General features: G+C 41.7%; 1 protein-coding gene across 1 annotated transcript in view; it reads left to right on the plus strand.

Annotated features, from left to right (window-relative positions):
• The window catches only part of SPATA16 (spermatogenesis associated 16), an 87,228-nt gene that overhangs the window by 57,070 nt on the left and 5,575 nt on the right, over positions 1–24,583 (plus strand). The window contains exons 7-10 of the mRNA XM_055723861.1: positions 203–349; positions 589–701; positions 7,763–7,927; positions 12,427–12,510. Coding sequence (XP_055579836.1) covers positions 203–349; positions 589–701; positions 7,763–7,927; positions 12,427–12,510 — 509 coding nt within the window. The remainder of the gene's footprint in view (positions 1–202; positions 350–588; positions 702–7,762; positions 7,928–12,426; positions 12,511–24,583) is intronic.

Genomic DNA, 24,583 nt, shown 5'->3' on the forward strand with positions numbered 1-24,583 from the left:
AAAGGGTGCAAAGGTTGGAATTTCAAAACCCAGTTTTGAAATAGCTGGATGGGTTGGTTTTGTCACCTTTGTTTTGGCAAGCTTTCTAGATTACTTTTCACTCCTCCTTAGTCTTCCTTTTTTTTCCCCTCCAAAAAAGTAACGTCTCTTACAACTGAAAAGACATGTGACAGTGGAAATCATTTTCATTTCCATATTCCAGATCCTCGTGGATTTCACATCCTGCCACAGACAGCTGGGTGGCCATCTCTGCCTTCCCAGAAGTACTTATTGACTCTGGGCTTTAGAAACAAACATATTGGAAAAATCCTGGAAAGGTGGTCAACAAGAATACTGCCAATCTTTTCAGGTATGTCAACTTGCTTAATAGCTGGGATAGCTCAGGGGTGACCTCTACGATCCTTGCTAAATCGGGGGGGTCAGGGAGTTTCTTGGGATCCATTTCTCTGTGCCGGCAGCCCTGACTGTCCAGACAGCTCTCCTCATCCTCTTCTTTCCTCCTCCAGTTTACCCATCATCCTGCTAGATCCTTTATGGAAAATGTATACAAATAAATACAGTATATGGTTTTGTGATTTCATTCCCTAGACCGGGAAACACCTTTCAGTCCTGTCACAGAAGAAGAAACAGTAAGATATTGGGTTAACACCGGGAAAAAGATTGTGCCAGTAATGGATTTTATAAGAAGCACCAAATTAACTGTGAGTATAAAATTCACTTGCTGGTGTGTAGTGTGTATGGCAGCAGAAGCCTGTGCATGTGTGAACGACGTGTGCTTTTTGGTGGGTAATGCATTCCGCACATGTTCCTCCTGTGTCCGGAAATGCTCAGTGAATTGCATTAGGAACAGAGTTCAAATGGGGTTTAGATACTTTTAAAAAGTAGCCCTAACTATTTAACAGTGTACCCAGTTTATATAAAATCACTTTGCATGCAATTTTCTCAAATCTTTATGGCCTATTATATTATAACCCTACTTTCACATAACCACCAAAACTACTTGCCCTATTTAATACCCATAGTATACTACACATATCACCAGGATCTCCATCAAGAGTTAATAATTGCTACTTGAAGCGTTTCTAGTGTTTTAGATCCTGATCCCTACGTAGTGAAGTATGTGAAATAACCTTCAAATCTGTTACAACCATATTGAAGGTATATTAGTTAATTCTACTCCATACTTTCTGCAATAATGTACACAGCTTTTTAGCACCATGGCTTTTGATTAGTACAAAAGGTCAAAAATCAAATTTGCATGTAGACTAGACTGTTTTAATGCAATTCTTAAATTATTCTCCTGAAAATAAGTGGAAGAAGCCTCTCCTCCCCAGATTGTAAATGCTAATGTTAACGCTTTTTCCCTAGCAATAACAGTTTTTTAGTTTTCTCTGTGTTGAAGGAATCACAACCATTTCCTCATCAGTGGTGTCTTAGCAAATCACAGGATTTATATTCTTAGGTTTTGATACCAGATAGGACGTTGACAAAAACTGCTACTTAGCAACCCCTAGCAAAAGAAACATTAGCTAGATATTTGGGGAAGCTATATCTCCTTTACTCTCAGAGAGCAGCTGCTGGAACAACAGTAAGTGCTTGAACTCGCATGCTTAGTGGGAGGTAAAGGTGCTTCGTGTTTCACCAAGATGGGCACTCGTAAAGCATCTGCATCGGTGTGAGGCAGGTGGAACAGGCTGAGGGCAAACACCCCCAAAGAAACACACAGCTGCTGCTTTCCAGTTCTTTCCCGAAGCCATGTGCTACTGGCTTCAGATGACCAAAAGCCCAGGTTATTGATGTGCAGGCTAATAGAAGTGGCATCTCTGGGAAAGTGAAATATCTGTTACTGCTGTGTGCATTGGACTTTGAACATTTAAGCTAGAAGTATAAACAGACAGTGGGTTGGGTACTGGATACAGAATAAAACCCTGGTCTTTCTGAAAGCTGCAGTAAAGCTCCAATTTAAAAAAAAAAATAATAACCCCACAATTCTCTATTTGGATAAAACATAGAGCTTTTAGAGGTGAGAATCCTCTACTGCGGTTATTCAGTCTCTAATGAGTATGAGAAAGAGAAAAAACCCTTGAAACTGGGTATCTTTTGGATTCCCCATAACCACCCTATTCTGTAAATTAATTTGGAGGAACAGGATCACATGGTTCAAGCAGACATACTTGGTATCTGGTATCCAGAGTACAAGGAAAAGAAACTCATCACATAAGAGATAAGAGCAGAGTGGTGTGCTAAGATTGCTCAAGCCAGTCCCCACTAGCTGTATGAATTTACACTGCTCCTACACAGTAATATTTTCTACCAGCTCTAGACCTCACCTCATGCATTTAAATATTTTTGCTGAAACAAAAGAAGGCTCCCAAAAATACAGAGTGAAGTCCCAGCACCACTGAAGTCAGCAGCAAACTTGCCTTTTGTTTGAGGAGGTCAGCATAACATCACCATGGTTCAAACAAGGTCAACCCCAGTGCCACCTCCAGCAGCAGCCAAGAATGGGATAGCAGGTTTGAACCACGGTCCTACAGATTTATAATCAGCCATCAAGGGGTCAGTGTGGGAGCTTTAATGGAGGGGAGGAAAGCCCCAAGATAGAAGAAATTATCACTGAGTTTGAACAAACAGCTGCCAAATCCACATCTGTTATGGGTGGAAACAGAGTCACTTTTCCCTTCCATTTTCATAGTGTTGAATGATCCAGGCAAGGCAGAACCTCTGACCCAAAGAGCAAATGACAAAGGCAATTATACCTGATAATACAGATAGGCACAGGGCCAGAACTGCTCTGCTACTGGTGATTAAAATCTTTTTATGGGCCTGACAGATTTGGCCATTTTTGCTTCCTTGAGAAAAAAATTCTTAGAGCTAGAAAAAAAGATTCCATCATATTTCCATCACACACAAACTAAATTAAAAAAATCTGCAAGACAAATTCAGATACAGACACTAGCTTTACAACTTACTTTGAGAAGAGAAACAAATATATTTGGTTTGTAATAGAACAAACTTTCTGCCCTCTACTTCATTTGCAAATGCAAACCTACAATCCAAATTGCTGTCCTAAACAGGTTTTTTTGACAAAAACATCTCTGTGCTAAAGCGGAGTTTATTAAGCCATGGCAACCCTTAATATAAGTCTATTTTGCCACCTCAGTTTTGCAGCTACACAACCTAGAGTTAATTATATGATTTATACACACACCACTGTTGGTAAGATGTGAAGTTAAAGGTTAAAAAAGCAAAGCATTTTCTATTGCCCCCCCACACACACACACACACTTCATAAAGAACAGCCAGTCCCGTTTCAATCAAGGGGACATTTGTGTACTGTAAAGCAAGAAGCATTTGAGAAAGAATGTCACAGTCTGGTCCCCTCTGGTCCCCGTGCAGCATCAACTGCTGCTGCTGCTGGGGAAATGTCATAAACCTCATCTACCCAGAAACACATAGCATGTCACAAAGGTTATTTTATTTGCCTTTAAAAAAAAAAAAAATATATATATATATCAGTCAGACGTTCAGCTACTCCTGTCCCAGTCAAGATTACCAGCACTGACAAGTGGTTGTTCTGTCAAGTGATTTCACTGGGCTAATTCCTGCTGCTTTCTCCACACCGAGTTTGCCTTTCTCCTGCTGTAGTCCCCCGTTGATGGCACATGATGGTACTTAACAGGAGAAACAGTGGCCAGAGGGACTTATTAGACTGCTCATATTATAAAGGTGAACAAAACCTACCACATGATTCACAGCATGATACCTACATTTACAGATCTCACTGTTTTGTTGTCTATGTTTTAAGTAGAGGGAAAGTGTTTACTACATACAGATTTCAGCGCACACACTTTCTGGAGGATACCAAGGGCATTGAAGAAACATTATGATGGATTTTTTTCTGCTTGTTATTTCAATACACTACAAAGGTGCTTGCAAGACATAACTTCATTCAGAGTTTGAGCTGAAAAATAGTGGTAACGACTCCACAGAAGAACTGCTGGGGGGCATTCAACTTTTGCAAAGTGGTGCTCTTAAAGCTGATAGTTAAACATGCCACATGTATTGGATATGATAGATTGTGTTTTAAATCCAGACTGACCAGCCACTTTGCTTTTCCTTGTCTTTAGCTCTCAGCAATTAAACTTTATTTATAAATAGAAGCAGCATAGCGGATGACTCCTTTCTTGAGTATAGAGAAAAGCAAAAAATGGGGCTGTCATCCCAAAATTCTCAATACATGAAAGGACACATGATTCACTCCTCTCACATGCTCTCCAGCTCCTTCTTGCAATGAAAGCCTGTCCTAGCTTTGGTCTGGTTGTTAGTGCTGGTTATTTAGCAATAGCAGGTAAACTCCATCCAGAACAGGCTTATCTGCTTTTTCATCCCAAAGTCAGAAGAATGAGGATGTCTCAGAGCCGATCCTCAGGCACTGGGACCTTATTTTTCTCCTAGAACGAAGGTCTTTAAAGATGCCTCTGGGGATAAACACCCTTTCGAGTCTTTTTTTTTATTATTATTATTTTTTAAAGTTTAAATTTAAAGGGAATTCATTCAGCAAAAAGTTTTCTGGGGAATGCTCTCTCCTGGGAGGACCCCTGCCTCAGACAAAACTGCCCATTATGAATAAAGTCCTCAAAAGAAAGTCCATCAATTGCTCTTTTTTACCTTTTTCTTTAAATTCTCCCTGGAATACCAGACAAGAGGGGTGAAGCTCATCCATAAAGTGACATAAAGTAACAGCATCATCATTCAATCATTTATTGTCTTAATATTGCATTAATACTGCATTTCTAACCAGGATGCAACTGCAACTTCATATACTGCATTTGTTGGTTCCTTTGCTACCTGATTTCTCAAACGTGTATCTCTTTTCTTTGTTAAAGGAGCCAACTCTTTTCCACTGAGGTCTCCATTTAAGTTTGCTCTTTACTTAACCTTCACTGTGCCTACCTGAGCTGGTTTCATCTTCATCTGATTGCTTGGCCACTTTATTATGTTTCTTTACTGCAGCTTAGTAGCCCCTTGAATTCTGCTATAGTTCATGTAATTCTCATCATGTGGTTCAGCTCCCCGTGGAATTTTTTCTCCTGCCAGCAGCAGTTATTTACTTTCTCTTTCTGCATTTTTCATTGTCACTGAAACGCCACCTCTGACAATGTTCAACCTCCTCTAATCCCTTCAAGAAAAACCCCCACTGTCAGTTATTTATTTATTTACTTCCAACCTACTGTAAACTTAAATAGCATTGCCACGTCCACAGAGTGCATGTTGGCACAGGTGCCCAATTTGTTTCCCATAGCTACATGGCATGCTCTCATATTTTTCTGGAGAGTCAAGCAGAGAAAAACTTGTTTTCTTTTTGCCTTTACTTTCTTAATCATTGGAGAAGCCCCCAACAGACACAGCATGATAAGAAAGGATTTTTACCTGCTTGCTTAGCTGATGACTCAATATATTCATTTCTTAGTGCTTACACAAAAAGGTTTTGGGTGGATTTCAAGAATAACAGGGAAAAACCTTTTGCTGCAACTAAAATGTTGTGTGACTATTTCATGTTGATAACAGCTCTTTTTCTCTCATTAACTAATTGCTTCTCCTTATATTAATGCACACAGCTCTACCTGGGGACACAGCTATCTGGCTTTCAAAGACCGGTGATTAGGTGGAGATGGGGCTTCATTTTCCTCCTTGCTTTAGAGCCATGCTAACTAGAGTGTGTCAGACTACAATTTCACATATCAGAGACCGGAGAAATCTTTTTTCTTGCTGATGTCTCCTACTAATACTAGGTCAGGTGCTTCGAAAAGGACTCTTCAAGTGTAAGAAGGCTGTCCTGGTCTCCCTTCTTAGAGGTGGGTCAACAGAAGTTCATGAGAAGGTAGGCCTGGAAGGGCTTTTCTGGCTCCTCAAGTCAAATGACGTGTTATTATACACCTTTGTGTCACCAAATATCTTATTCACAAATTGAGTAAAATCCATCTCGGAACTAGTCAGGCTTTCTGCCTTTTCTGCTCTTGGTGAAACACATCGCAGACCTTTAACCTGAATTATTAGAAGCTTAATTGCCACCCCAGTCTTATTTGTACCTATTTATACACAATGGCCCTTCTGTTATCACTGTCTTTTATCTCTCCTTCCCTTTTCAGTTGTTTGCTCTCTTTGGAATTTAGCCCTGCATTATGTTTATTGAGAAGAGTAATAAGCTCTTGGCATTTTCATTAATAGACTAATCAAACCACACTTCTCTGAAAAGAGATATCTCCTAGCATGCTGGCTTCTCTGCTCCATGATGCTTGGGTCTAAATTAACCTCTCCAAACACAGCTGACTGGAGCTATCTGCAATACTCCAGAGAACTGCTGACCAGAGCTTCTTTTCCCTGTGCAGTGCCTTATTCTCTCCTTCAGCTAATGGAAATACCAGTTCATTGGCTCAGCTCTTTCTTTTCCAATTGCTTTCAGATCTGGAGCTCCCAGGTTACAGCTGCATTCCTACCACTGGTCTCCAGTGCATGGTCTTTTGTTTCATACTATTTTACAATTATTTTAGGTATCATACTAAAAGGGGTGAAATTTATCCATAATTTTCTACAGTTAAAACTAAGCTTTTTTCCATTATTATTCTTGTAAGATGTATAGAAAGCAAGAATAATACTGTTATTAAATTTTTAGACTTGATACAGGAACTATGTTGACAGTCATTCTGATAACACTCGAGACTTGCCTAGTGCAAATTTCTGCAAAACCAGCATCAAGATTCTTTGCCAAGCTAAGTTAATTTTTAAAATGGGATGCCATTTATTGAAAAATTAATGTCATTCGGAACTTCCCTCTTCAATATGTGATTGGACCTAGAATCGCCTACCTGGAAGCGTGTGTAAGTGGCAGCATCAGCATGCCACCATATGTAACAGCCAGAACAAAGGTCTGCTAAAAATACTGGAAGTGGTTTTGAAAATTTATGCCAGTTCTTGGAATTTCAGGCACTTAAATACATTCAAACCCCTGATTAGATGAATGGAAATTTCACTCTGAAGGGCTGAGCACTCAGATACGCAATGGCTACATCTCGTCGGGAATCTAGGCCAAATTGCTTTTGAAAATCTCAGTAGGGTGCTTATTTGCATTTTTGGCATCAGAATACTTTTGAAAATATGGTGGTAAGGCTGCCATCCATCAAACACTTCAGCAGGTGCTGAGATTTTATGCAAGCACTTGGCTGAGTTTCCGTATTCACACACTTAAAATTTACCAAGTGCCTAGCTTCCTGGAAGATCAGAGACCACCTCTGCAGGTTTTAGTCCCTCAAGGTTATATATTTGAAAACTATGGATTTGCCTAGTCTGCAAACAAACCGTAAGCTGACACGCTGCACGGTTTCCTCAACCTCTTCACTGAAACTTTAAGAGCGATCCATAAAAGTAAGGTAATATTTAACAGAGAAGATTATGGAAAAGCCATTCCCAAATGAGAAAACTGCATTCATGTTTGTTATCTGCTGTCTCCCCTTTGCATGTATTATGACCACATATTTATTTTTTCTAGTACTATGAGAGAGATTGTGGCAAGGAAGTTGTTGGGTTTTCCCCTCTATTAAAGATTGTCAGCAGCATTATCGTAAAGGTACTGGATACCATATTGCTTATAGCATTACCAGCACAAATACATATGATGATAAGCCTCAAGGCACAGGACTCAAAGGATGAGCGTGTTTTCTGAGACTCTCCTCTAACCTACTTGCTTTTGCTGCGAAAACAGGACAATCTCTGCCCGTGTTCACGTGGGATAGAGAAGTTGCATTACGCCAGCCTCCTCGGCCGTTTGCACAGAGACAAGGAACAGTACCAAGTGATTAATCAAGCAATGGCTGAGCTAGCAACCGTTCCCTACCTGCAGGACATCAGTCAGCAGGATACCGAACTGGTAAGTATTCATTTCTAATACTTGTTTTGGCCTTTAGAGGCAGTAAGCCAGGGAGGGAAGGGCTGGGGCAGAGCGCTGCATTGCATGACTCTGGAAGTCATTTTTTGAATGTGCAGACCCAAAGTAGTTTTAAAATCCTACTGCAGTGCCTTGTCAGAGGAGGTGCTAATCACCTGCAAAGATGACTTTTATAGAAACAGCATGACTCATCTGTAGGCATATTTTTAAAACCTCTTCTTTTCCCCCAAACCTCCCCAAATCAGTCTGGGAAAATGATTGCAATTATTCAGATTGTGCTACTTTGAGATATCTAACATCAGGAGCCACCTGCAGCAAAACAGGCCGAAGCTAGGTGAAGCTGAGGAGAGGGAGGAAAGGGGAGAAAATATTTTCTTTCCTGGCTCCATGTATGACTTGCTCCCTCTCTCTGAATAAACCTGTCTACCTGCTATGCTTTTGTTTTCCCTTTGTAAAACGAGGGCAGTGATGCTAGCAGGGCTGTTGCAAGACTAGTCTCATTAATAGCTTGATAGTATATCAATAAGCTGCAATCAGAAAGTACCATACGGTTATTCTTCAATGAGACTGTCAGGTTTCCTGAGGAGGGGAGAGAGAGAGCTCGCTTACATGGAAATTTTAAGCATTTCATTCTAGGGGGGGAAAAAAACCCCAAAAACGCACACCACAAAAAAACAACAAGAGTCCGCCCACGCTCCCTGCATTTAAATGCAGTCCAATTTTGATGATCCAATTTCGGTTCACTACAAACTCTTGGTTTTCCCAAAGCCCATCCCTTGACATTTGTTTGCAGCCCTGCAAAGCTCCTAAGCTCTGTAGAATTAAAGCTTCACAGCAGCTTGCTTTAGGGAAGACGAGCAGCGGCCTGCAACTGCAGGAGGTGGTTGCCAGGCTTTGAAGTCTGGGCTCGAGATAAGGGGAAACGACATTGCAAAGAAACTGTGTTATTAGAAGACATTCTCCTTTTGATGCAAGTTTTCTAGATTAAACTTCAGCAGGCCCACATTTCAAGGCTGACTAAAGGGTCTTGAGTTATTGGTACATATTTCAGTGATATGTTTTTCTCCAGGGTACAATATTTTCAGTACATCACACGTTAGGCACAGGCTATTACGCTCTTGCCTGTATCCTGTCATGTAGTAATCATAAGCCTGACCTCCCTGAAAAGCTTTTTGGGGGAGGCTCTAGGCCACCCAAGACATAGGTCTTCAGTCTTTTAGGGTAGGACTGGGCAGAACAAGGGTCTGCGCTGGCAGATTTAAGTGACAGATTGTAAATCTTTCAACGAAACACATATGATTTGTTTACTGAGCCCAAGGTAAAAATGTTTTTTAAAAGAATAAAGGCAGAAAATCTCTAGCAGCTACCCCATCCAGAGCATTAAAATGTATTAATTCAGCATTCATTTATTTTTCTTTGTCCTGTCATCCTGCCATAAAATACCTCTTTAGTCTGTGTGTGCAAATGGAGGCTCAGATGCTTTGTAGCTAGAATATTTTAGTAAACTTCAGGCACCACAGTGTTAAGGCACAAGACTGCAAGCAAGAACTTGCAGAGTGACTTCACCAGGGAGTGACTAATGGGCTTTACCTTTCTTGGTGGCACCAGCCTGCATGGCACAGGCTCCTGTCATGCCAGCAGGGACCATTTCCCTACCACATCACAACTGCATCAAGCACAGAACATTGCTGCCCATCGTTGGGTCTGCACGCCCAAACCAGCCAGAGAGCGAGCAAAAGATCCTAGCTCGCTCAGCCTACCTGCCATCCGCCTCATTTCACTGGGGGCCAGGCAGGATGAAACACTCGTGTGACTGGGCTGTACTGGTGTGATTCAGCAGCTCTCAATGGGTGATACAGGGGCAGCCCCTCCACATCCATGGGGTAAGAACCACAGCATCCATGCTGACTCCGTGTGCTTCTCATGCTCAGCAACATTTCTATCTAAATTTTACCGTGAAGAAAACTGAACTGGCCAAATTCTAATCTCACTTGTACTAATAAAAATTTAAAGTAATTCCTCTGAGGTCATTCTGACTTTACATTGGTAAAACTGAGATAAGAGTTTATGACCAAGCAAGGCAGTGAAATTGTGAGTTAGAAAATGCTAAAGATGCCAAATGTTTATTATCACATACAGCATAAGTTGTATAAAGTTTCAAACACACTGAATTTATAACAGTGTAATTTGCACTGATACAGAAAGGATCCCAAAGGCATTTCAGTTATAAACTCTTCTGTGTAAATGTCTTCCTGTAACTAAATAAATAGAGTCCTAATCTATGGCACGGAGAGCTTCAACTGAGGCGTTTTTAGATCAGTATTTATTCATAGACCCTGGAAAAATAAAGATTTCAGTTAGCTTGAACAGTTGAATATAAGTGGAGAAAAACCCTGAAGAAAATTTTTCCAAGGTTTATGATTTCAGTGTCAACATATTTGTACATCACAAATCAAGATGAAAGCCTGTTAAAAAAGCAGAAATTATTTCAATTTAAAATCAAATGAGGATAAGATTTATTTTTTTTTAATTAATGTAGCATTTTTCCTTGGAGGGGATCTTCCAAAACAGATCAGCTTTGGGAGAATTGCTGTGGGTTGCCAACTGCCCACTCTTGCGGCACGCACATTTTGCCTGCCAATAGAGCTTATGTGATAAAAATTAAAACCAGAGCACACGCTGGGCACTTTTCATTAGCATGTATCAAACCTCAATTGGAGAGGTTTCTTGGTTTAATTTCTTGCCCAAAGCAGTGGAATCACCAACCAGGTTGGGCTGTCAGAGCATCCCCTTAGGGGTGACAGACCAACGTCCTCGTCCCTACCCCGGTGGGTGCTGTTCAATCAGTTCTTCAGAGACAATCACTCCAAGAAAAGCAATGGAGAAACCCTCCCCTTCCCCTGATCGATTCCTCCTCTGCCTGGTTTAACGCAGGAACTGTGCTTTGCCCATTCTGCCCTTAATACCCTTAATCTCTAGGCCATGTCTATTCTGGATTCATAGAAGGAGATTATCTGTCATAAAAGTATTGTGATGGAAAATTTCTGACAGGTTCTTGACTCTTTTCACATTAAAGTCAGAGGCAGAAATTTGCAGGTTTGTTTTTCATGAATACTGATGCATGACCAAAAAAAGATAAAAATAATAAAAGTTTTCATCAAATGTTTGAACCAATAAGATTCAACTTAACGGCTGCACAAGCACAGAGAAAGCAGGCTGGAACCAATCATAGCAAATTTATTTAGAGATTCAAAAGAGGTTTCCTGCATCCTTTACCCAGTGTTGGGACACAGACAAAGAATTTTAACTTCAAAAACCTGAATGCAAAGGTAAACCTGAGGAAATCCAGATCTGCTCCTTGAATCTCAGGGCAGCATTTTTATATCCTGCGCACATGAGCCTAAACACTGATGTTTCAAGTTTCATCACCTTATATGCTCACACCGGACTGCTGCCCTTCTAGGTACGGAGAGGGGAGATTATTAATGAATGCTTACGCTTACACTGCACTGTTACTTGTTATGAGTCACAAATTTGGAAAGAGGCACCAAAAACTATTGTTTGGGTTCACGTTAACCAAAAAAAAAAAAAACATTTTGGAATAGACCTAACAGAACACAGCAACATCACAGGTATTAAATACAAGTTTCTCCCAATTTGTTCCTAAACACTAATGCCAATGGCTGCTCACGGGAGGACACCCTGGATCCAACCTTCATCTCTCCCTTACTGAATTAAGAGCAACTGAAACATTTTTAAGTGTTTGGGAAGGGTGCAGGGCAAGGTGATGCTATGACTAACCTGGAAGGGTATTGGAGTGAGGCAGTACTACAACTAACCTGAATTTTATCCTTCCCTCTAACACTAAGGACTGATTAGCAAGTATTTTCCTGCAGCTTCTTTTTACAGTTTACACTAGAAATTGTCAGCCTTGTTTTTATGTTCTGTTATGCTGAATGATGGGGAGAAGGGAAGGTTTGCCAAAGAAAAAAGGATAGTAAAAGCAGGGAAATGAGCTAGATACTTCCAGCTACAGTAAAAGCATCTCAGCTTTAGTGTTGTCCTCTTGTGAGGTTTTACATGCTGCTTTAAATTATGATACATTAGCCTTGGGAGAAAATACTAAAAAGCATTCATGTACAACACAGAATAACCCAGACAGCTAAAGAATGAAATATGGAGCCTTTATTCTTTACAACCCAAGTCTTCCTTTACTAAGTATAAACATTTACTGCATTAAAACGTATGGGCTTAAATACAAATTTTCCAGAGGATTTTTACCCATTGTCAAGTATTTTATATCCACAATAATACAGTGTAATGGCTAAAGCAAAGATGAGGTGGCAGTGCTTATTGTGTGAAAGATGAGTAATAAAATCATCAGCGTACAAATGATTTTTTAATTAGGTTTTAATCTGTGTATTTAGAGAAGTTATTTCTGTGTGAATTCCACACTGATAATTTTTATCTTGGTGCCACAGCTGCGGTTGCTAATGGCAGATGCCATGGACACCCTTGAAGGAAGAAGCAGTGATAAAGGACGTGTGTGGAATAAAATTCAGAAGGTAAAAACCTGCAGCAAAGGGCAGGAGAGTATATTGTTCCTTGGGGAGTAAATGTCCACCTGAGACATACCTGCTTAAAAGGTAGAAAAGAAAGTAGGTGCCATTTGAAACCTGGCTGCATACTATGAACTCTGTTAGGGCTCAGGCACTAACCACAAACACAGGTTTCTTATTTCCTTTAGCCCCTATGGTTGAACTTTGTCCATGTTAATGGTCTCATGTGGTTATCTAATGCCAAACAAAAAAAAAACAACCACAAAACAACAACTGAACAGCTTATTTTTGGCTGATAATTATACTGATAATTATACTTCTCTTCCACCTTTGTCATATGGGGTACTGTGCTAATGGGGGGTGGGGTGGTTCAGGAATAAAATTCAGCCCAACAAATTAGGTCCACCAGCGGAGCTCAGATGAGGCTTCGGTGATGCGAGAGGTAAAAGACATGTTACTGCCTTTCTGGAGTCTCTGCACAGTAACCAGACAATGTAATTCTTAAAGGATTTGTGAAATGCGGGGTGTCTCGTGTTGGTACACAACATCTGTACAGCTGCACCTGACCCGATGTAATGAATAACAGGTCAAGCTAGGATGTAATTGTCTTATGTTTTTACAAAGTCTTTAAACCAGAGCAAATCACATCTCTGTTGGGAATTCAAGACCATTGACATGCAGCCACTTCTGAAAAAAAAGGATAGCAACACATCACCAGGAAAGGAAAACATTACTAATGGTTCAAAGCATTGGTTGTACCCTACACCTTCGGTCTCTGTCAGATCCGAGACAGATACACACATGTTCCAGGTTTTGGCAGGAGGCTGGAGGACAGAGGGGTTGAATTTCGGCACTGGCAGGACATGAAATTGTCCCTCTTTGGAATTTTGGGTTTATAGACAGATCTCAGGGAAGATACTGAAAACCCAAACCCTGGCTGCACCAAGTCGGTGTAACCAGGAGAAGCAAATAAGACAGATGTCTGAAAGAATTCACAGGGGTGGAGGGTCAAGGTATTTTCAAAGTCTGTATTTCCAGGCAATTCGAATTAAAATTTCAGAAGGCATCTCCTCTGAAAGAAAGTCTGAGTAGGTGTATTGCCTCAGTAAGCTGTCAGATCAGTGGCTTTTAATAAAGTTTTCCAGGTACAGAATGTTTTCAGAAAGTAACCAAAAGCTAAATGCCCAAAACTGTAGTCAGGCTGGGTTTCATCTCTTTCAAATGCTCGTGAGGCAAAGCAAAGGATAAATATTCATACCACTCTTACATTGCACCAGGATAGTCTCTAAATCTCTCACACCTGCCTACAGATCGTATGAGAATTTTTTGCAAGACATACATTACATATGATATGAATTATATGTATCTATACAGCTACATACATATTGCCTGCCATATATAATAAACACAGACTTAAATATCAAAGACATTTTCCAAAGCATTTCAAAAATCAGATTTTTTTAATAACCAGCCCAACTTCAGGTGTTTGAATAACCAGCCCGATTTGCACAACTTTGAACAACCACAGTTGAGAGAGTGTTGAGAAAGGGTCACACCTGAAAGTAAGACCAAGTACACAGGTACCTAAATATTTATTAAAGGCTCATTGAAAGTTTGTTAGTGGTAAAAAGATTCCCACATGTTTCAATAGAGAGTGGTTAATATTTCATTATAAATTCTGTAAATCAAAGTGTTTTCTTTCATTGTATTTATATGTGTATACGTATGTACCTCCTCTATATTTCCCCCTATACTTTTACTTTCAGTATAATCTCAATGAAAATAGAGCTAACATTTTAAAATGGGCCGGTATCCCATATTATGCCACATGAATCTGTGCATAATTCAATATTCAGGAATATAATTTAGTGAATCCATGAAAATCTGCTCTCTGCCATTTTAAAATTTGGTGATTCAAAATTTGTTTGCATTCAGAACATAGTTTTGCATTTCATCTTTGACAGCTTGGGTAACTATTTGATTTGAAGTATCCTTTTCCAAGTAGAACTCACTTTTTCATAATACAAAAGTATTTTTCTATATTCTATCAGAACAAAGAAATGAAAGGCATCATCAAATACTCTTTTTTTCTACTTTACCTTTTTCCAAATTTTCATTTCAGCATATTCAGCATGTGCTTAGGAAAAAATTTGCTTTAAGTAGAGGAGACAAGAAAACACACAGGGAGCTTGGGTTTTTTTCTTGGATTTTTTGTTGGGGGTTTTTTTTTTTAAATCAGCTCTAATTAAGAACGTTACGCTAGGCTAAAGAACTCCAACACATTACTAGGAAGGAGGATTAAATATGATGATTAAAAATTGATGTGGTGTGGATTACCACATGTCACTCATGCTAGAACCATTTGGAAAAGTTCAGTATTTCTCAGTTCACTCATCACATGACACTGATTGTAGGAGCCTACAAAGAACCTTCACACAGATATAGTTACAAGGTAGTTATTTGTATTTTTGCTATTGAATTAATTTACATACATTGGAAAGTGGAAAAGAACATAAAGGAGTTTATACAATCAGCTATAAATGCAAAGCTCTGGAAAGCCGACAGCTACGCTACCACCAATGAAGTTTGGCTTTTGCAATAGAAACAGCTGTTGCACCTAATGAAAGCACTCAAAATTTTTCTCTAATGCAGCAGAATTATAGCAGTGCCTATTTTCCAAATGGTTAAAGGGTCTGTCAGAATTGCCGTTACAAACCACTGTTTTCAGAGTTTTATATTCTAGAGTCAGCCATAAAAATTCATTCAGGCTGAAATCTGACATAGAAGGGCACAAAGCCTGACACCCAAATACTTCTCCTTTTGTCACAATGGAGAGTTTATCAAATTAGTCTGAAATTAATCTGGACAATTTTGAATTTACAGGGCTGACAAAGTAGTAATATATGTGTACCTTCAAGTGTTTTGGGTGCTGCACTGCTCATCCCATTCACTGACAAATTTATGTTTTTAAATGAACTAATTTATTAAATGGGTTAATTATTTTTGGAAGCTTTAAATACAAAGATGTGAGAAATGACCTTGTAATTAGCCAGAGAAAAAGAGACCATCGCTGCACAGAAGACGCCTTTCTCAGTATTACCAAGCTAGGGACTCTCCAGCCACGTGGAGAGCTGGCCCAGGAGACCCTAGGTTACCTTGGGAGATTAAGAAACATCCTCCTACAAAGGCTTTACCCACATACTAGATATCCCTGAAGAATACCTCAGAGGCAGGAAAAATGGGTCAGGTCAGTCTCCCCAGATCCCTCTTCTCCAGGATTTTAGTTTTCCTTGTGGTCCCCTGGATAAGAGTCTGAGCTTTGTATTAGCAGTTTGGGGAAATAGACACCTGGGTCTAAGACCTTTCAAGCAATTAATGGAGGGACTGAGTCCCAGTCTACTTCAGGAACATGGGCATTCTGAAAAAAAAAAAAAAATTATCGCCTTCTTTCTTTTTATAGTTGTCACAAATTCCCAAACTGAACTTGCTGGTGGCCAGACTGCTGGGTTTACAGAGGATTCAAGGCACCATACTAGGGCTTTGGAATTTATTTTTAGTTACTGGCTGTGTCCAAATTGTGTTCTAGTTTGAGTTACAAAGGTACTTAAATATCACACTGTCGGCATTACACAAGAACGGCCTTCCCTAGAGCCACCCTTACCAATGGGAAGCCCTCTGAAAATAGTCAATAGGAAACACTATGGGAAAGAGCATCAAACCCTCTCTTTCAAAGAGGCTTAAGTCTTCACCAGTGAACAGGGGTAGAAATGTAATTTTGTTTACTGGATTTAAAAGTGTAAATTCTTTTCTTCATTCAAATTACATTTGAATTTATTATTTTAACAAGACTGATTTAGCCCAGTGGCTTAAGCAATAACCTCTGACGCCCATGGCTCCACAGCAATGAACGGGAAACTTCCAAGAGAGGTTGAGGAGAGCTAACTTGGTGGTAATGCAGCTCAGTCCCACAAAACTTGGTCCAGCCAGAGGGTCTTAAGCAACTGGGGACACTACCACAGCAGCCAGCTCCGGCCGTTACTGACTAGCTGCTTTGCTGACAGGGTTACATACAATGTAAGCGACACCTGATGTGAACCGGAATGCTGGGATTAGCAGTAACGCTTTGCCCTGAGTAACTCAGGGAACCAGGTCTCTGCATGTCCATTGCAGGACTTTCTAGCAGCTGTGGACAGGCAGAAGGGCTTAGAGTACCTCAGGTTCATAACACGGCAGGAAGGCTCCCGCTTTTCTCTATAGGGCCTTTGCTTCTCGGCGGTCTTGTAAGAGAAAATATAAAGAAATATAAAGGGATTAGCCTCACAATATTGTTACACTGAGAGGCATTTCATTCAACCAGTACTTTAGAGCCTATCAACCAGGAAACTTTTGATGTCCAAAGAGACGAGAGCCATAAGCGCAGGTGCCCGTATGGCTCTGCTTCCCCTATGAAGATAACGTAGTTCTACTTCTCCGTTTAGCCCCTAGGCTTTCGTAGCACTTTCACAGGATCCTCTTAACATCATATGAACAGCCAAAGGAGAGACAGAAGTTGGCAAATAAACATTCCTACACTTCCACATGTGAGACACTTCATAAAACCTTCACATCTGAGTTTACCTCAAGGGCATCACATACTTTGCAATTTAGATAAGTTATTATGCCCATCATTTGCTGAGCTCAGTGGAATGCCTGTTTCATAAATCTGAAAGCAGAACAAACATGGATGAGTGAATAAAAGAACAGATGTAACTTACATAAGGATAACTATACAACAAATGCTGCACTAATATATGTGAATATGAAATGAAGTGAAATTAGCCTAACATATTATATAATCTTTTAGCCAGGCACATAGATTTTGAGCAGTTGACCTCTGCTTACTGCATGTCTGCCTTCTGCAACAGCAGGGGAACACTATCTGATGAACTGTGCTCTTCCACTGACATTATCTCTTAATTGAAAATCAAGCCATGGAAAAGGGCCATAGGCTTGCTAGTCTTTCGGTCAGCCAGAGGAGCAAGGAGAGAGATTCATAGTACGTTGATGGAAAGTAGACGTGATGCTGAATAGCATTGTACTGGCCACTACGACAGTTATTTGATGTATATGACTTTGTAATGTCTTGTAAAGTCGTCCAAGCCCATGCCACAGCCACCGGGAACTGTGCTTGCTCTGAGAGCAGGCAGGCTTCAGAAGCTGTTGCGTTTTGGTGCATTTTCTTGACTTAAGCTTGACTGTTCCTGAATTAATAGGAGGAAACTGGTTCCTGGTTTGTTCTCTTTTGGGGCTGTGATACAGCCAGGTGTTTCATGAACGCATGGACCCATTGTGAAAAGGGAAAAAAAGGATGGGAAAAGCACATTTTCTGGAGCAGGAGTGCTAGTCTAATGTGTAACAAAGTCAGAAAGTGCAAATGCAAAAGGAAAATAACATTAGTGCTACTGATTCAAGTAGACTGAGAATGAAGGAAACTAATAACAGAGCAACCAGGTAGAAATGCAGAAATTTTTGTTGAGTTGACCAAAGATCAACTTTGTGCTAAGATTACAGAAAACACATTAAGATATCCTGGAAAGGATTAACTCAAAATCAGCAACAGCCTCGAGAGGAACAAGCAGCAGCTGTGGCAGAGGTTTCTAACCTGGCACCGAGTGGAGTTTTCAGACCAGGCAGAGGAAGTTAGGAGGGTGCCTGAGCAGAAAATGAGATCTGCCCCATTGAAGCTGAGGCAACACAGAAGAAATATAGGCAACCAGAGTCCCAGTAATAACTTCAGCCCCATTGCAGGGGCAATAAAAGTGTGGCAGCATTTGCAGAGCTCTGAGTAAGAGACAGGTGACAATGGGATTTCAGCCATTATCAACACTCCTGGTCCCTAAAATAAATTCCTGCCCTTGGGAGTCTCTGATTCTTTGCCTTGCATACAAGAGAAGAAAAGCTGCACCTGCAAGATGCCTACATGGCCCTCAGCTACACTGGAAGAAGCAATTGCATCCTGCCCATTTCCCACCCTGCAGACACCAGTATCTAATATAAAGCCGGGCTATTTAGTGACCACACACCAAACAGCTATACCTCCTGATCGCTGCTGGACCAGCACTGCACCATCAAAACAGAGGCCTTGACTACGAGGTTTGGGTTATACAAGGCTTTATTCAAGTCTGAAGAGATGTGGGAAGCTTCAGGTTTGCTGTTCCACATCCGAAGGAAAGTTTCTGTACATAAAAGCATGGGGTTTTCCAGCTGAATCAGCTGGTCTAATAACAGATATCATCTATACCCATAATGCTTAGGCCATCACAGCAACAGCAACTGCTAATGCTGTTGGGAAGGAGTGTTTTGTGATGAGCTTTGGTCTGTTCCACCAAGCTATAGGGTGTGATAAGTCACCGGCATAATTTTAAATAGCAGCAAATCCAGCAACTGAGCAGTAAATGTCCTAAACACTGGAATAATGTAGCTGGTTGTAGCTGCCTGGCAGTTAAATCACAGGCAGTGCTGGGCATTAACAATCCCCACGTAAGGATTTAGATAAACATTTCCCCAACCCTTGCTAATCATGCTGGCAGTTATAAACGAGCAGTCTGCTCACCTGCTGCCCTCTACCAGAGAAGGTCTCCAGCCCTATAAACGCTTGCTACCGGCATTGTTACTGCTGTGAAAAACAGTACGAGTCAACAAGACTGCTCATAGTAAATACCGCACTGGGCAGTGATCTCAGGAGAGCTTGTCAAGTACAAAAGGACCATCTGAGTTGTAAGGTAGTTAATAAGTGTAATTCATTACCAGCATCAACAATAATTTTATTCAGTTCCTCAGCAACAAACATTCTTTCCTCCATCTGCTTTTAGCACTGGAGCTTCACCAGTGCGTTGAGAACCTACTGGCAAACACTGGTTTCTGGTGTTTAACTGAACTCATTCCTTTGCGATGGAAACGTGCAGCAGAGCTGTCTGTCAGACTCCTTTCCTTAAAGAAAGGCAGCGCATACAAATGAGGCATGTGAAAATACAGGAACGGAGCATGAGGGACAACATATTTATCTTTGGCATCAGCATTTGAAGCTATGTACGTTTCTAGAAGCAGGTCCAAGGCAAGGGTTGTGCAGTCGGTTGGGTTACAGCGCCAAAACATGAGGAAATGACCCCCCTGCCCGCAGCAGCCCAGATCACGCGCTGCTCTGCAAACCCGCTCCCTTCCAAAGGCGACCGTAGCCGCTCCAACGTGCTTCGCTTCACACACAAACAGTGAAATCATGATATTATTTTTTCCAGATACTGAGCAACCTTTAAGGTCCTAACTGACCTTAATGGAAGGTACAGATTGGGATTTAACTTTTATCAACATATCAGTAGCTTTTCCTCCACACCCTGTACAGCCATCCCTACTTCCCATAGGCCCTTCAAGTACTGTTCCTCCGGTTATATTCACTCCAAAGAGTGCTTTAGCAAGTTGCTCTGGGAGACAAAGGAAAACGTTTAGAGGTACTTCATGTTTGAAGGCAGCTCATTTGCCTTCTATTACTAATAACTCCTAAGTAATAAAAATAGATTCTGTATGCCAGAAGAACATTTTTGCCATTATGTGTTATTTATAGCTCCTGCATATATTTTCAAAAGTACCTGTTTCTTATTTGAGAGTGACTCCCACAGTTTGTATTGGGATTTAGGAAGTTTGGATGTTTAGGTGTTATAGATAACGTGTACGGATGCATCCATGCAAGGCAAACTTTTACTGTTTTACAGTTTATGGAGCCAGCTTGCTGCTTATCCATCTAAATATTTTTGTAAACAGATTTATTTTCCTACAGGAGTTTGTCCTTGTGGGATCCTGGCTCTTTCTCATTTCATTCTAAACTCTTTAGCAGGTACAATAGCTGATATTTTGCCTTTGCATTCAAATTCATGCCGCTCTTTTAAAAGCTCCTCCATTTTTGGACAAGCCACGAAGCTTCCCTTGGACAGTCAGTAAGCCATCAAACATGGACATCTGTTCCTTGGAACAGCCCCCTTGCCACAAAGGTTGACAAGTTTCATGACATCTGTGGCGCATCAGGACTTGGACTAAACGACGCTGAATGATGGATAGTATCACAGTGTTCCCTCATCAGAGCTGGTACACATCACAGAACTAGGAAGCATATGTGGGAAACCTTATCCCTATGAGTGCATAGGAAGGGCAAAGTATATACTTGCCTTGTGGTATTTCGGGGCAAAAGCAGATGCGTCCAGGCAAGTTCAGAAGTGACTGACAGGGCACTACCAGAAATGCGGTAAGATTTTCAGAAAAGGAGACGCAAACTGCCTATAAAGCCCTGCTTTGAAGAGGTTGATCTAGGTGACCTCCAGAGGTCCCTTACACCAAAATCTTTCAATGATTGTAATTCAGCTGCAGCCAGCAAGAGCTGCTTACTTATCCCTCCACACCGCGAGCAAATCAATCAGGATGGCATCCAGAGAGCAGGGCTGAACGCTCACAGTGGCAAGCCTCTCCCCTTTATCCGTCACCGAACAACATGTACCAAAGGGCAGGATTAGAAATATTTTTATATGCTCCAAACAAGGCCTGTATTCTCCTTATCTTTGTGTGGATCTATACAATGTCATTTTCAGAAACTCCTGTAGGTCCGAATCAAATCCTAAGCCAAAGGGAAACCATATATTGCCTCGCCTGATTAGCCCCTCCACAGTTCATCGCAGCAGCTAATGCTGGTGCATTGCCTTTCCCAAAGAGCTCTGCGCTTTCACTGCGGACATGAACTTACCCCAGTGTCCCAAAGACATAAGCATTCACAGATTCTGCCCAAGCTTAGAGAATGATGTAAAACCATTTCAGTTAAGAACGAGCTAGTCGCCTCAGTATTTGCACAGACCACAGATCATTTTCTTCTCCCAGTAAACTCTGAACTGGAATTCAAAGCAGACTAATTCACTTACAGTCCATCCAGGTACTTCTGGTGCACTAATTGTTATGCTTTTCACCTTCTCACTCCATGTCAGTATAAAAATGCATTGATGTGTGGCACTGAGGAAAAGGCAGGCACAACCTTGCTCATTCAGCTGATTTTCCCCGAGAATAAAAGAACAGAAATACTTTTGAGATGTAGCCTGTCACTGCTGCAGCTCTGCGCTGGTGTCTCGGCAACACAGCAAAGGCTGTACTGCCGAGGCCAGCAGCTTCTTGGTCTGAGGGCACACATGCAGCTTTCGTCCTTCCCATTCATTCCTCTGGCTGAAAAAATAGTATCATTGCCTTCAAGTGGGCCAGATAAGCTGGCTTTTCTTGTCCTGCTTCACATTTTCATTCAGCCGCTAGAGATCTCTTTATCCTAACTTGATTTCCCCTCAGCATTAGGCATGCAGACCCAGCGTTAGCCCACTGCTTCAATTCCCCAGGTACCTTTGTGGATTCACGGGTATAAAACTAAAGGCAGACAGCTGAAACACCAACACTATATATCTGTACTCTTGCAGAAGCCCAGTTGTTTTCTCGGTGTTAATTCCCTTGCTTTTTCTTCTGCCCCTCCCCAAATCAACAATTTCCACCACTGATATCTTCCATAGCATATTATCAATGCAAGGATTTGAAGTAAAAAGGAGAATTTGGGGCAATGCGAAATAAATTCAGTATTAACATAAAGAGCACAAAATACTCTGCTGAGTACCTGGCTCATTTGCAGACTTCTGTCCCCAGATCCCCACGCTTCTCTGCTTAGCTTGATCCCAAAGCACCTACAGGTACCACGCAGATGTGCTGTGGACCAAGCATGTATTTTGTTAAAGGCACCTTTTGTTTCTATTTCTTCCTTCTCTCCAATTGATCTTCATTTCATTCATTCCCCTTTTTTCCTTCCAGCTGATAACAACAGCCAGACTAAAGACAGAGAGGAAAATCCAGTGAAAGAAATAGGGTCAGGAGCAGCCTGAAATCAGAAGCTAATGAGGAAGCAATGGAAGGAACTTCAATAGATGGGCAATCATGCACTGAGGAGCCTCTAGCTGGGCCAAGGCTGTACCCATTGATCCAAAGTAGAAATGCTGCCACTGTGCTACTGGGAGTAACTGGGGGGTGGGGGGGGTGGGGGGGGGTGGAAATACACAGCATATGCCAAAAGTAAGACATCATAGCAGCAGAGGATTAAATGTAGGTTGAAGCCCAATTTGGTTTCAGAAGTTCTCAGGTCAGCAGGCATTTGAGAAAAAGACTGTAAAGACACTGTACAGCTGGGCAGGTGGAAGAAGTGGGGTTTCGTATCTTCAGGAGAGTATTTAAGAGACTTGGCTCCAAGGATGTCAAGCAGCAAGTTCAGCTATGGAGAGCCGAGCACGGCCCCCACGGGTGGGACACGCTGCTGCTGACCAGCTCCCAAGCAGAGGCTGCGGCACGCAGGGATGCTGTGCGGTGCAGGGGTCAGAGCTGGGGGAACAACCCAAGCACAGGCAGCACGGGGCACTGGCCCAGCAGTGCTGGGCTCTGGGCGGCTTTCGGGATCGTGCCCGAAATGAGCCCGACGTGAATCACTGGGGACACCCACCAGCAGCAAATGCTCTGCAGGAACCACGTCCCGCAGAGCTCTTCACTGCTTCAGCCTTAGAGTAGCTGCGAAGTTCAGCTACAGAACCCTGGGGGTCGGTCCCAGCGGCAGCCTGTGGCCGGCTATTGCTCTATCGGGAATAAGTCACAAGCCTTTTCGAAAATCCATTTCCCTACAACAGCTGTTGCTCTAAGGCTAATCACGCTTGGGCTGGCTACGAGCTATGTCCTTCTACCTACTCCCAACCACACAGATTCTTATTTAAAGAGTTAGAGGGTGGGGAGAGAAAAAAGAATATAGAAAAAAAAAGTAAAGCTATTGATTTTAAAAATCTGCATTTCCCAACGAGAGCCCCAAAGGTGGCTCACTGCAGTCAGACAGCAGAAGAGCAGGCACAAGAAGGTTCTAAATCAAGGCAAAAAGGCAGAACATAATGCTTCCAATTTACCTTCTTAAAATGAAATGTGCAAGCTAAAAAGCCATAAATAAGCACTACTGAACACCGCAGCCACCAAAAAGGGATTTTTAAGCCATTCCCCCCCCACGCCTCCTTTATCTTGTCAAGAGATTGTATTTTCATTGTGTTCGTATGGTAATTTAAATCATGCTAGGGCTTAAAGCATACAGTGTCATTGTGAGTCGGCAAGGGTTTGAATGCCATCACTGCTGTGCAAATAACATCATCAGCTCATCAGCTGTGTCAGTAACATTGTAATTATGTAAGCAACTATTATTTCAACCCCTGATATGCTGTATTAGAACTTATTTGGGGGGCTGGAGCTGACAGGTATTCTATAAATATGAAAAGCACACAACAGCAGCCAAGCCATGGTTTGAGGTAGGAACATCATCCGACAGGGGTCGTCTGGTGGCATCGCCAGCAGCGTGGGCACTGCTGGGTGGTCCTAAAGTAGCTGCTGTAAAACTTGTTTTTCTGGTGCCCCCTTAGCCCTCACCCCACACCCTACCCATCACCCGAGACCCAGTTCCCTTCCTATTACCACCCTTTGTGCTCACCCAAAGGCAAGCACTACCCCCAAAACAGAAAAGATAGCTTTTAACCATGGGAGAAGGTGTCGTAGACATTTTTGTTTGGTCTGTTGAAGAAGAGTCTTGGGGGTTTGCTGGTTGTTTTTAATATGGCTAAGGCCCCGAGCTGGAGCTTGGCACTAAGTGATGAGTCTTTCCGAGACTTCCCATGTGGTTTTGGCCAGATCAATGATTTCCTAAGCTTTTAATTCAGCTTCTTTAAAATGAGGCTAGCATAGTGATTCTTTTCCCTAATCCTCTGTATGTTTATACGGTGAGCACATCACGGCACAGCCAGCCCGTGAGGCTGTCTTCAGGGAGCCCCAACCACGCCACGCTCCTGTTGCAATGGATCTCTTGGAAACAGAGGAGTATAAGCCCATGAGCAAGTGTCCATCAAGGTTCACCAGCGCCGTTGAGAACTCTTCCATGGCATCATGCATGGTGCTATGCAAAGCTGATCCACTGAAAATGTCACTCCTGCAAGCATCGTGGGGAGGAGGCAGCAGAGGTCCT

The sequence above is a fragment of the Falco cherrug genome, chromosome 11 (genome assembly GCF_023634085.1).
Source record: "Falco cherrug isolate bFalChe1 chromosome 11, bFalChe1.pri, whole genome shotgun sequence".
NCBI classification, from domain to species: domain Eukaryota; kingdom Metazoa; phylum Chordata; class Aves; order Falconiformes; family Falconidae; genus Falco; species Falco cherrug.